The sequence below is a fragment of the Garra rufa genome, chromosome 23 (assembly GCF_049309525.1).
Source record: "Garra rufa chromosome 23, GarRuf1.0, whole genome shotgun sequence".
Classification (NCBI taxonomy): domain Eukaryota; kingdom Metazoa; phylum Chordata; class Actinopteri; order Cypriniformes; family Cyprinidae; genus Garra; species Garra rufa.
The window spans coordinates 20447937-20462493 of record NC_133383.1 but is presented as its reverse complement, the minus strand read 5'-3'; the positions used below and the strand labels follow the sequence as shown (position 1 = coordinate 20462493).

General features: G+C 37.6%; 2 protein-coding genes across 2 annotated transcripts in view; one reads left to right on the top strand and one right to left on the bottom strand.

Annotated features, from left to right (window-relative positions):
- Positions 1–8670, bottom strand: part of grik1a (glutamate receptor, ionotropic, kainate 1a) — a 45295-nt gene extending 36625 nt beyond the window's left edge. The window contains exons 1-5 of the mRNA XM_073829251.1: positions 8641–8670; positions 8492–8599; positions 8217–8261; positions 5210–5317; positions 4425–4628 (exon numbers count right to left, since the gene is read on the bottom strand). Of these exons, the coding sequence (XP_073685352.1) occupies positions 4425–4628; positions 5210–5317; positions 8217–8261; positions 8492–8599; positions 8641–8670 (495 nt within the window). The remainder of the gene's footprint in view (positions 1–4424; positions 4629–5209; positions 5318–8216; positions 8262–8491; positions 8600–8640) is intronic.
- A 139-nt stretch (positions 8671–8809) lies between these two features.
- Positions 8810–14557, top strand: part of fhdc3 (FH2 domain containing 3) — a 7460-nt gene continuing 1712 nt past the window's right edge. Inside the window, exon 1 of the mRNA XM_073829250.1 lies at positions 8810–8827. Within this exon, the coding sequence (XP_073685351.1) occupies positions 8810–8827 (18 nt within the window). The remainder of the gene's footprint in view (positions 8828–14557) is intronic.

Genomic DNA, 14557 nt, shown 5'->3' with positions numbered 1-14557 from the left:
CCATTCAAACAGGTGGCACAGTAGCCTGGCATACAACAAGATGTGGCAGATTACATAGAAGGATGCCTGATGTGTTGCCAGCTTCAACCAAGAAACCCAAGCCACCATGCATAACTCAAAATTGAAAGAAATGATGCAGGAAATATAGAGACATGTGGATGTAAAGCCCCATGCATGCTATCTCCTTCGCACAAGGAACTCAGTGTCGGAAACAAAGTGTGGTATTACGGTTTCGCCATCCTTGGCAGAACACTCCCTAGTGCCAGTCGGAGAAAGTCCTTACCCCACTGAAAGGAATCCCACAAGTTCTCGCCTGTTACCGACCGAACCAGAATCGGACAAGGGCGCAGCGAGCCAGTTCTTCGATGGGTTCACCAAAAGCAGATAAAGAGACATTGGGGTTCCAACCGACAGCAAAAGGGGGAAGACCAAACCCACTGATACAGACCGACAATTCATGACTATGCCTCACACTAACATGATTTCTATCCTTCTAGGTAAACACACAGCTAACCTCCCAAACACAACACAAATCACCTAAACATTCTCCTCTGCCGCACTGCTAGGACCAACCTCCGCCCAGCAGAGAGGAGCTGTTCCACACATGTGACACTTGTCCTTACTGTCTAACCTCATTCAGTGTCATTGTGTCTCTTTGTGTTTTCCTTTCTCTCTCTTTTCCTATGTGTCCCCCTTCCTTCTTGCCCTTATCAGAAACTTACCTAACTTTTCTTTGAAGTCTAGGCCCCTGAAGATGGGATTGACTCAGTACACCATATTATTTGCAAATCATTGCCAGAAACGTTAACATATTAGGCGACCCCGCCAAACCATGATCCGCGTGATTAACTGTCCCATTGTTATTTTCTATCTCCAGGTAGATGTTATGATTCACCGCCCTGTTTCTCTGCGTAATCAGGATTACCAATAGCTAACCGCAAAGTCTACCTCTAAAGGTGTATGGCCGATTCGACCCTATGATGTTTTCCAGAACAAACTACACCCTCTCAGCCCCCAAAACTCTTGGGCCGACACCCGTCAGACACGGGAAGTCCTTGCCCACATGCAGGCAGATGTGAACCACATGCTGCGCTAATTACAGAAAATGATCGTAACCCAGGCTGAATTAAGCGGGTACAACCGGCGTCCCAAATGATTATTGGGCGCCCTGCTGGGGCTGCTGCGGCTGTAGGCACTCTGTTTAACATTCTAAACCTAGCCGCCTTAAAACGACATGTGAACAAACTCCAAGCTGAATTACGATTTAGCACCGTCACAGATCGTGATAATCCCCGCACCCTTTCAAACTAAAAATTATCAAGTTCATGAACGAACTATTTGCGGTCGTACCAAAACGGTTACGCTCAAACGCAACGCCTAGTTACTCCCATGGCCCATGCGCTACGAGAAAGAGACTCCTCAATGGATAGCCCACCTTGAATACGATCCCATGCACTATCTGACGTAGCACCTGATCGAGCACACGTCTACATCGCCTCGTTGAACTCCCGATACTCCGGTCAATCAAAACCACCAAATTAACAATAATTCTCACCGATGCGGCCCTACGTTATTGCAAGTGCCTCTAACTGTACCAGGCCAAATAACTAAATCCCTGCACCAGAATTCAGCTAGTGATGGAGATTTTGTTTGTGTCTTGTGCGTGTTTTGTTCTCTCTCTCTGCTTCTTGTTCCAGTGCCTGCCGATGTTCACACCAGAAACATCGCCAGCCAAAAGGGGGAATGTGTAGGAATGCGGAACAAAGCACCCAAACAGAAGTGTTCACATTTCTGTTAATCAAAAAGAATCCTCCTCCCAGCCATAAAATTTTAACATGACCATCACATGATAATCACCAGACGCTAATTGTATGGACCGCTTTTGTCGAGATCTGCGTCTTACGCATCCAGAGAGAAGAAAACGCTCTCTGTCTCAAAGCACCTAAGAAACAAACCTCCAGTCTTCTGAAATAAAGCTGGCATGGCACATGATGCGTCCAGCGTGACTCACATGGTTTTTCGGACTTCCTGTCCCCCTCTCCCCTGACATTCCAAAACACCCCGTCTCTCAATAGAGATACGTACACTGCAGAGACAATCTTTAAGAAACAATCAGCTTATAAACAGTATCATATGTTTTCATTTATATGCTCGATGTGTTTTATGTGATCGTTGGAGTTTAATCTATGCATTTATATGCCTTTAGCAGTGACAAATGTTTTAGCATGCAAGCAATTTACCATGGGGTAATATGCGATGAAATATCATGATGGATGCAGTTTGTCTGAATGAATGAGAAAATGATTGTGTATACTTTGTTATACTTTCTTTTTTATACTTTAAATAGTTTATTGAAGTTAATAACAAAAATTGCAGAGAAATCCATATCCTAATAAGTTACGTACCAGAAGGAATTACAGGACGAAAAGGGGGTGGCGTGACCCGCCCCTTCAGCAATGCCATTGGATCCCAGCATCGTGGGACGTGCCCTAGCGGCCCGTTTAAAACTTCATGTTCCTAACAGAACGAAGCGAACTAAGCGAACTCAGCAAGAACTCAGCGAACTCAGAGCTCTCAGCTCTCGCCTCACGCCTTTCGCCTCTTGTGGTTTGAGTGCTTTTCCATCTGCGCTCGACCACTCGACCAAGCACGCAACGGTGCCATCAAAACTCTACAGAACTGAAGTTTCGTGACTGCCGAACTTTTCCAAGTCTCGCAACGCCGACTCAAAAGAACTTCCAGCGCATCAACCTGCGTAACCAGGCAACCGAAAGATCGGCTCCAGAAAACCACTCCTCCACGTCGAGGGATTTCCCAAACTACGTCATCGACCAGCAACCAACCAGAACTTTCGCTCAGACGAGCCCCCGGAACCCCCGTTCCCGGCACAAACGCAAGTAACAAGATCTCTGTTTACTTCGCTGAAACTGGTGCAAAATACTCCCTAAGTAGTTAAAAGCTAAGTCTCTGCTTTTGTGATTTTCTAAGGTTGCGATCTAAGAACTAGTTAAGATACTAGAACATTTGGGGTTCTCCTCAACTCAGTAATTTCTCATCCCCGGAACTGTATGAGTGTGAATGTGTGTGTGTGTGTGTGTGTGTGTGTGTGTGTGTGTTCATTTGTGTTTAGTAGAGATTAGTTTTGTGTCTTAGAGTAGTTCAATAAATCATTGTTTCATTAAAAGAAGTGTCTTGACTTTATGTTCACAAAAGTTCTATCTGTGTTTAGATCAAGCTACCTCAGCTTTAAAATTTCCTAACGTAATATTTTGGTTTATTTGTGATCTTGGCCAGGAACATAATATAAACCTTTTTGAGTTAATACAGTATGCTGAATTGACCACTTTGCTGGACGAATGGTTAAGAAGTGTAATCTATTAACTCTGAATCAATTTAATCAAGTTCCGAATCTTTCGATTCGATTCCTTATTTGAATCATTATAAATTTGAGCTAATTAATCCTTACACGCCATTTACGAGGCACAAAGTAGCTCCACACTTCATTGGTAGACTTCCAAGGGCCCCGACATTTAAAACGAGACATTGAGAACTCAGAAAAAGCACCGGTAGTTTATTTACAAGTAGATTTATACAGACATGTTCCACCAGGAACAGACCGGTCGCCGCCATCTTAAATGTAGTCACGATAAGTCGAGTGTCGAGCACGAAGGAAACTACAACCTGATAAGTTGATAACCTGATAAATTCCTTCGTGCTCGACACTCGACTTATCGTGACTACATTTAAGATGGCGGCGACCGGTCTGTTCCTGGTGGAACATGTCTGTATAAATCTACTTGTAAATAAACTACCGGTGCATTTTCTGAGTTCTCAATGTCTCGTTTTAAATGTCAAGGCCCTTGGAAGTCTACCAATGAAGTGTGGAGCTACTTTGTGCTTCGTAAATGGCGTAAAACAGTGATTTATTTACATGGCTTTTCCGATGCCCTGTTGACTCTCATAGACAGCCTGTTGTGAGCATCGGCTAACTGACCCCAGATTTCGGACAGCTGGACACAAACCGAGATGAAATATGCAAGGTACGTTCACACTCGGTATCATGATTCAATACACTTTAGGTCAATATCACACCGGAGTTCTCCTTTAACCCTGATGCCTTATAGGGTTTTAGTAGACCATAGCAGAACTCACAGAGTGCAACCATATTACATCATAATGGCACCCCCCATTGTCCAAAATATGTATAAAACTATGTAAATATTTCAGTTTACATTATATTAAACCATACAAGTCATAATACCCAGGGTTCCCTTTAACAAGTCTGGATGTAGTCTCTAAATAGTGAGATCTAAACTGAAATATAATGGCGTGAAAGGTAGAAGGTCATCTACAGAGTCTCCATTCGGATGGTATGATCGAAAGACCTTGAACATCTTTGTGTAGCATCATGGGAGATCACTCACATGATCGATTAGTTCCCGCACCATGCCGTTCCATTCGCCTTTGTCATTCTGAGCACCGTATTTCCCATCAGAAACCAGCCGGACTTCATAAGTGAATCCAAGGATGTTGGAGAGCTCTTTCAGAAGGTCTAGACAGTAGCCCTCAAAGCGATCGTTCCCATATAGCACCTTGTCAGACTTCTTATACATAACGTAAGGGTTTTCCTGTACCCAAGATAAATTCACATGTAATGCAGTTGGTAAAATGTATCATATTTGATTTAACATTCAGCTATTGCAAGTTAAAAACCAATAATAAAATAAATGTAGAGGGTTTCTGTTGTAGAGACCACTTTCATTTACTAAAAACTGTATATATCCACTTTATTTTTCCCTTAAGAGCAGACCCATACATTTTATGGGTGTGGCTTCTAATCTCATCTGCGTCCAGCTATTTCTAGCTGCACAGACAGCTTGTTTTGCCGTTTAATATTGCAAATTGGTGCGTCTTTAATGTATTGTCTTTATTATTAACACACTGGTTTGTAGTGCACAGTTTTACCATTTACTGCACGTTGTTATCCTTCTTGTTATTTCCCTATAGCAGCTAATGAACCGGAAGTCTCACTCATAGCCTTACTTCTGCATTAAAGAATAAGGTGGATAGTTCTATTTCTTTCTCATGCATATATAAATATATTGCTAAAAACGTTGCCCTGTGAATATTTTCACTGGCTTGCAAAATATAATATGAACTACCGAAAAAGTTTTTTACATAAATGTGGGGAGCGAAAATGTCAGTTTACCAGGATTGTGGTGACGATAAGCGTTCTGTTGGCCAGGGAGTCTGTGATGTTTTTGCTGTCTTTTATCTCAGTCAGGTTGAGGCCGGTGTAAGAGTTCCACACTCCAATCTAACAACACAGTACAAAAATGACAAGGCGTGAAGCACATGAGTCTCTGTTTCTAAACACATGAGATGACAATAAAAGAGGGATAGACTTTATCAGTGAAGACTCATAAAATAGGTCAGGAAAGAAAAGGGTAAAAACGAAATGAAAGAATCTAGGTCTAATCCGTTAGATTGCAAAACACCCCTTTACTGCCCAATAAAAGTCGGGAAAGCAGTCAGCTACCCTATTTAATGTATGGTCTATAAATTCAGAATGATTTCGATACATTAATTATTAAATCACAAAAGAAAAGAACTCTACTCTTACTTTTTACCTGAACAAAACTATAATCATTCACGTTTTTTTTACACATCTGTCCACTAAAGGAGAAGATAATAGTAAATATTCTTAATGCATCACCCATCACTTTTGACAACTATGTTAAATTGATGATGTTATAAACGGGCAACACAATTACATAAAGATGGCAGTCAAAAAAGATTATGAGAAATGGCCAGTGGATGCGACATCACACCCTTTATGTTTTTATGTTTCTAAAAATTGTAAAAAAATAAAGCGTGAGACTTTACCAATCTACTTGCAAGCCAAATATACAGTAGTCAACATTCGAAGTGGATCAAAAAAGTTCATCAAAGTTGACCTAAGATAAGAATGGGTATTCTTTTTGGTTTTAGGACAAATTTGATGAAAGGTTTTGATCCACTTCGAATGTTGACTACTGTATATACTACCAGTGAAATGATTTTTAGAAGGATCATGTAAAACTGAAGGCTGGAGTAATGGCTGCTTAATGAAGCAGGAAAAGTTTCTTCCAACATTTTTGGAACCGATAAAGCTTTTCTGTTATCTCCACTGGATGCCATCATAATAATGGGTTTCAAATATGAGTATGAAATATGAACACAAGAAGCATAAGAAGACTGATGGAAAATGTGTAAAGACGTGAAGCTTTGGGAGCAAAGCTCAGAGAGGTTTGAAGGCATCACAGCTTCTATAAAAGCAAAACAACGTCATCAGGATATGCTTTTACAATATATCAAAAGGATTTTATTGTTTGACAAGCTTTAGGATTTTAATTTCTTAAAAAAATTACAAAACAAGATATTACCTCATATAACATCTCTCTTATTTAAACAAGAAACTGCATTAGAGGAATCAGATTATTCTTTATTTTATAAGAAAATATTTTCAGAAATCTATGGAAGTTTATTCACAAAATAAAAAATTAAAAGGGTAATTGCAACTGTTTCTCTTACAATTCTGACTTTAAAAAGTCCAAATTGTGAGATACACTATCAGTCAAAAGTTTCTGAACAGTAAGATTTATTGTTTTTTAAAGAAGTCCGAAAATTGAAATATTTTTACTATATAAAATAACAGTTTTTTTATTTGAATTTAAAATGTAATTTATTCCTGTGATTTCAAATCTGGATTTTTAGCATCATTACTCCAGTCGCATCATTCTTCAGAAATCATTCTAATATTCTAATTTGCTATGCAAAAAAAACACATGATTATTCTTATTATGTTGAAAACAGCTGAATAGAACTTTTTCAGGTTTCTTTGATGAATAGATAGTTCAGACAAACAACATTTATCTGAAATAGAAATCTTTTGTAACATTGTAAATGTCTTTATCTTCACTTTTGATCAATTTAAAGCATCCTTGCTAAATAAAAATATTAATTTCTAACATTAAAAAATTATACTTTACAAGCTTTTGAATGGTATTGTGTATAATGTTACAAAAGCTTTTTATTTTTTATAAATGCTGATCTTTCCGTTTAAAAAATGTACTCAACTGTTTTAAACATTATTATTAACAATAATAATAAATGTTTCTTAAACAGCAGATCAGCATTTTAGAATAACTGATTTCTGAAGGATCATGTGACACTTAAGACTGGAGTATGCTGAAAATTAGGAATAAATTACATTTTAAAATATATTTAAATAGAAAACTGTTATTTAAAATAGTAAAAATATTTCAGTTTTTTTAATGGTTTTTGCTTGATGAAGAAGAGACATCTTTAAAAAACATTAAAAATCTAAAACTTTTGACTGGTAGTGTATAAACATGCGTTTAAAATATAATGTTGTGATTACCTTATTTTATTTTTTATTCCGTAATGGAAATACGTTTGCATAGAAATCAACACTTTGCACACTTTTGTAAAACCTGTTGCCAAATTAATAAACAACGTTCAATAAAAGCAGATTTTTTGATTCTAAGGACCTGAAAGGGTTGAAAGTGGTGTGAAAAGCTAAATTATGACCAATCTGACTAACATTATAAAGGATCTTAAAATAAAATACTAAGTAAAAATACGATATGATCCCTTTAAAACAGGATGTCAGCAGTAAAGGAATTAAAGCAAGCTTGCTTTTCTCTGTTTAATAAACCCTTTGTTACCGCAAGCCTAATCTAGTCTATGTTTATGTATGGCACTTGTCATACAGCTCGTATGAGTCTGAAATGAGCGACTTATTCAAATGAATTTTAAAAGTAGATTAGAGCTGCTCTCTAAATATCTGCCCATGGATTAATGCATGTTTTTCTGCACGCCTGAGCTGGCTTTTATGGAGATGTGTACTTACTGAGGCGCGAAGCATTGTGGAAAAAAAAAGCGCCCATTTTACAGTGCTGGATATCGAGTATGGTGATTTAACTGTCATAACTATAACTGGCACACATTATGCATCTCAGCAAGACATTCTGGCAGAAGAGACTGGCAGCGATCTCTTTCCATAAGGAGGCGAAGGGATTTCTGCAGGGAGAGGGAAGCCGATGAAAGGTGCACCGGGTTTACTAAAGTGAATTTCACACAGGGGAGGAAATCCAAGCTCTCCACAGGTCTTAATCACAAACTCAGGGAATGAAACCAAGAATGGAACAAACCTTTGTCCATAATTTAGTAGGTCGTGATGCAGCATCAGCCGCTCGCTTTTAGGAGGAATTGAAGAGTATTGTAGTCAGCATGGGAGCAACAAGGTCAATACAAATGATCTGGCTACTTAATAGGTCTGTTTTGAGAAAAACATATTCAACAGTCCACTTACAAAACATATTCAAACATATTTGAAATACCCAGTTCAAGGTTTCCTGTCATTTCTGCTTCTGCGGAAATCATATCATCGAACGTCTCTCATCGGCGTCCAGCTAAGCTGACTCACCTTCGCTGTGCCGTCCTCCTTGAGGCTGATGAGGTCTAAGTTGAACTCTTTCCGCAGACCATCAGTCTTGTTAAGGACTATCCGTCCTGTCAAACCATCCCATTGGGCCTGAGGCACAAAAACAATATACAATGAGAATGATGCACAACATCAGTTTTACTGCTGTGTCTTTCAGTCATAGCGGTAATGGAATATTATGCAGCCCCAGGGCATGTGTGTCTGGTTAAAAAAAAAAAAAAAACTGTTTCAACCAAACAGTTGGCTGGCCAGTTACATTTTAGTTAAATGGACTGTTTTGAAGTTAAGTAGTCTCTGAACATGAACACCTGGATCATGGTTTGTTTTTAAAATTGTAAATTACTGTATTACGTCTCAAGTTATACCACATTGAATATATTTGTGATGAAATCCAAAAACGTTCTGACCCTGCATAGACAGCAATGCAACTAACACGTTCAAGGCCCAAATAGGTAGTAAGGACATTGTTAAAATAGTCCATGTGACATCAGTGGTTCAACCGTAATGTTATGAAGCTACAGTACGAGAATACTTTGACTGACATGGAAGAGAAGAAATTGTTGAATAAAGTCATTAGGGGTTTAAGCGCGTAGTGCTTATTGTAATTGTTAGAATGGTCATGGATTAGTGATCTCCACGTTCAACTTGTGCAGTCCAAACCGTAAGTTATAGAGACTTGAAACTTGGAGGGATGGTAGTACTCACACCGCCGACAACGTGACCCATGCTTGCCCCAACCGGCCTGACAAGGCGCTACAGCAATCCAAAGCACAAAATCATTGTTAAATTGGTCATCGGATGCCCATTTTCCACAAGTATATATGATTCTTTAGGGTCTTAATGAAAAGTCTATAATATACTTTGGTTAAGAATTCTCAATAGTAGTGTAAAAAAAACACCCGTTTACCTTGTCAAAATCAGCTCTGCAAAATCTCAACAAATTTTATTGCACGGGCCGTTTAAATGCAAATGAGCTCTCCTCACCCCGCCCCTCTCTGCCGTGAAATGATGAGATGTGATGTTTACTTTAGCCGCATTTAGCCGCGAATCTTGCCAACAAGCACATTATTAAGAAAGGCCATTTGCAAAGACGCATAAAAAAATCCTTATACTCACTTCTGCTGTGGGTGAAGCTGCATCAGGAACGATTCGCGTGAACTAGACGCATATGTAGATCGGGATCTGCGCTTTCCTTTTAAAAACGAAAGTAACGTTATCGTCTTCAGTGCCTCAGATGTTGGGAGTAAATAACAACTGCTATGTTCATTATTACATCCAACAACAGAACACCTCAATCACTCAATCTGAGACATTCTTGTCTACTCTTGCACCTGTGTCCACACATCGGAGTTGGACTGTTTCAGCTCGGTGAGGGCGGGTCTAAGGTAAGACGCTCATGTCAATCAACTATCGTGGGAGCGGCCTCTGTCTGTGCGTCGTCACACCGACAAGAAGCTGACAATGACCTGATTTTAAAAAGGGGATATTACTTTTAAAGATTAAAAAAATACCACTGGGTGGATTTTTATCATTGTAGGGTGGTTGTGTACACAAACTGCCAACACACATTAATGTTCAAACAACATGTAAAAGTTAGTTTTGCATCCGATGACCCTTTTAACTCCTAAACCGTCAGTCGCAGGCTCAAGTGTCTTATGTCTAGGGCTGCACGATTAATCGAACGATGTTGTGAGGCGCGTTTAGTCAATGAAGCCGGTACTTTGATTAGTAGTAAATCTCCATCACGTGCGTTCAGCTGCGTTCAGCTGGAGCGTTCAGAGGCGTAAATCACTGACAAGCTACGCCAAATCGCGCTCAAAATCGCATTCGATTTTGTGCGCGATTTGGCGTAGCTTGTCAGTGATTTACGTCTCTGTGTATTAATTGCCACTCCAGCTGAACGCACGTGATGGAGATTTACTACTAATCAAAGTACCGGCTTCATTGACTAAACGCGCCTCACAACATCGTGCGATTAATCGTGCAGCCCTACTTATGTCTTTGGAATCCTTTTCGGGTATTTCACATTTTTTGAAAAACCTACTTCTGCAATCTAGTCCTAGGTTTTTTGCCCGATCGGAACCAAATCAGCGCAGAAAGATTCTCTGGAGAGTGAATATAAATAATTATCAAAATAAAAAGTTAAACTTTCGACTCACTGTCGCAAAGGGGCACCAAAACATTAGAAAGGGGCAGGGCCACTTTTAGCAAATTGCCTATAACTCCTGAACAGAGAATCTCCGAACATTTATGTCAGTGCTCAATCTGAGGTCACTGGAAAAAAATCGTGGAGCTTGGTCACTTCATGGCACTATAAGAGGGGAAAAAACAAAATAATGCATTTTTTAAAGGCGTAAATGAGTGTACGTAAAGTTTTTCACACATACACACAATATTCTAATCACATGATAGAACTCCTCATTCCGGACAACTTTTCAAAGTTTTCACCAGTTTCAACTTAAAAACTTAAGTTTAGCAGCTGCCTTAAAATTTTAAGTTAAATCAACTTAAGTCATTTCAACTCACAAGTTAAATCAACTCATTTTTATTGTAATAAGTTAAAATGACTTGTAGTTTTAAGCTGATTTAACTTAAAAATTTAAGGCAGCTGCTGAACTTAGGTTTTTAATTTGAAGCTGGTGAAAACTTTTTACAGTGTAGAATCACTGCTGTCAATCAAACAGTTTGTTAAAGGATTGGGAAGAAACACTGCAGTACAATTCTCTTGACTCTCTAGGTCAATAATTATCAAAAAAATGTTGAAATTTACCCTTTGGGAAGCTGTAAATGTCATTTAGAAAAGGGGCCTGCCCAAATTTACCTAAAATCCTATAAAGCCTAAAGGAAATTTCAAAACTTCACAAAACAAATGCGACAGGTGATTCTAAACATGCATGCAAAGTTTTAAGGGAATTGGACCACAGTTGGCACTACAACAGTCATAAATGTTAAAAAAACATAATTTTTCTATGGTAGGGTGACCAGACATGCCACTTGTGCTCAACGTGTCCCCAGGAAGTGGCACGTCTGGTCACCCTATTCTATGGTAACTTACTTGGATTTGCTTACTTAAAATGCTTTTTTAATCATTGATTTAGGTGGGTACAGCCTTGCTGTATAATATGCAATGTCTTTTTCCACATATGCTTAAATGCCTTAAGCACTTGAACCCGGTAATTGCTCATTTTGGGGTAAACTATCGCTTCAAATTTTAAGGTGACAATTTTATTTATAATATATCAAAACATACTTTTGGGTTCTGTAAGTTTTTTTTAATGTTTTCTCTCTTATGGAAACAGTTCAGGTTCAGCAGTAAAACAGCATTAAAAGTCAAGAGTGTCATTATTCAGCTCAATTCGATTCAGGAAACAGAAAAACAGTAATATTGTGAAATATTATTACAGTTTAAAAGAACATTTTTTTTTTTACCATTTCAAAAGATCAATGTTAATTTGAAATAGAACTCTTTTGTAACATTATAATTGTCTTTACTAACACTGTTAATCAGTTTAATGCGTCCTCGCTGAATATAGTAATAATTTCTTTAAAAAAAAAAGTGTACAGCAGTGAACATCATATCAAACCAATGTCTCTCCGTCAATGTTGTTTTTAAGCCCAAATTTGGTAACGGTATTATAAAACATCTGTGCTGTTCCTGTGTGAATAAATGTACCAGCTGTTTCTAGTTCAAAGGAAATGAAAATCCAAACCAGCTTCTATTTGCAATATTAAAGTGTGGATGAGGGTAGATTTTAAACCACTACTGTGACTTATCAAAAAGCATATCTCAGAGGTTCAACTTTATTAAAACAGGTATTTTTCATACAAACTTGCTTATGGTGAGTTTACATACACTCTCAGAAATAAAGGTACAGAAGCTGTCACTGGGGCAGTACCTTTTCAAAAGGTACATGTTTGTATCTAAATAGTACATTTTGGTACCTTAAAGGTACATATTAGTACTTAAAGTGCACATATTAGAACCTAATAGGTACAACGGTGTACCTTTTGAAAAGTTTTGTACCTTTATTTCTAAGAGCGTATAGTCTGTATCAGTGGTGTGAGGTGGTGTTCTGAATTGAGAAGGCAAAGTTTTTCTTTGCTTTTCTTGTCTTTATTTATTAAATGTAAATTCAGGTCCTAGTCACATTTTATTGTTTAAATGTACATAACTTACACTATCAGAAAAAAATAACAATTCTAACTCATAATTAGTCTCATACATAGTCAATTAACTGTTATGTTTATTCGTTGCACTCACACAATAACAACGAAACGTTGCGCTTTTGTAAATTAATGAAATGGATTAGTTTTCTGCCATCTCTGTGAACTTGAGCCTGAAACTCAGTGTAAACTTGCCTCACAGTCATGAAAAATATAACTATAGATAGTGAAATGTCTACTTTTAAATAAACCAATTCAAATAAAAAACAAATATTGTCACATTATGTAATCTGTATGAAGGCGCATCCACTACTGCAGAGATGATGATTCAGTTTCGCTGACTTTATCTATTAAGCCGAAAATAAAGAAAGCACTAGTTTATTAATAAATTTTTAAAATGTTAATGAAGTCTCCTTGCTATTTCTCCCTGGCACATTCATAATTATGTCTGCCGGTGCGCTGTGGCAAGCTTTTTTGCGTGTGTTCATTGCTTATTAGGCTATGTAGGCAATTAAAGGCTCATTATTATGAATTTATGGTTTATTAATAAACTTGTGACTAATAGTCGACTCATACTTAAAATTAATGGCTACTAGTCAACCACAAAAATCTTTAGTCGAGGAGAGCCCTAGTAATCAATATTCTATTTAATAAAGCCAAGTATGAATTTTAAGCATTTTACATTTATTTCAAAACTCAAGGCAGTAACAATTTAAAGTTTTTTTTGTGAACTTACATTCAGCTATTCTTTTTAATAGTAAACTTTTAACTATAATTTATTTTTTTTACATCATCAGTCATCAAAGCTTGGTAAAAATTGGTCACAGACACAAAGATTTGATTTAAATTTTACCAAGCTGGTTACTAAAAGCTTCCACAGATTATGTTTTCATGGCATTTTAAGTTGTATTTTGACGTAACAAAGTGGTTATATCTAAGTGTGTGAGTTGTTTACTTACTTTTTAGAAATTAGTCTTCCCATTAACATCATTATATTGTTCATTCAGACTAATTTGTGAATGCAGAACACACACAAACACAGGAGGCAGGATTTATCTCATGAACCAATCACAGCCCAACATAACCAGTCATATCCAATCATATTGTGATGCCTCCTCTCACATGAGTTTCCCCCCATTCATTCTCAATTACCCCCCACTAAACTCACGGCACGCTTTAGGGGGTCTGTTCAAATTTGTTATATATTTTTTTTAAATATTCATGATATTCATGTTGTTTTATTTTTGTACTACAAATTTTAATGCAATATTTAATCAGATAACTAACACTTAATCACATACATCTATTATGATTATTTGGGCATTACAAATGTAAATGTGTACTTGTAGTTTAACAGCATATTTCTTAATTAAGTTATATGTACATTTTGAAATATGTTTTAAATTTATAAATTAAATTCACATAGATGACGATGCTAATACATCAAAGTTGTTCCTAGCTTTGTTGTACCAAAAATGAGAGCAAACAATTCCAGAATTCAATCAGCTGAGGCAACTAAGGAAGAGTAATAGCCCTGTTCAAGCCCTCTGTAGCTTTGATAAGTGGGTGGGATATCAGAAAAACAGCACTTCTCTTCTCAAGGTTGTAGCGTTTCTCAGAGCACAGCTCAAAATAAGAGGCAACAGCTGGCCTTCAGCACGTCACCAGCTCATGCTCAGGCGGATACAGCTTTACTATCGCGCAGGATACCTGGAGACTTGATGATGACCTCGATATAAACCATTTCCACCATTTCATGGAACTGTAATGGAGCCACTGGAGACAAGTGGTTCATTGCATACTAATGTGTTCAGAATTTTTTATTTTTTTTAAAATAGACTTTGTTTTAAAAATGACAACAGAAATTCACTTGTTACTAATTTG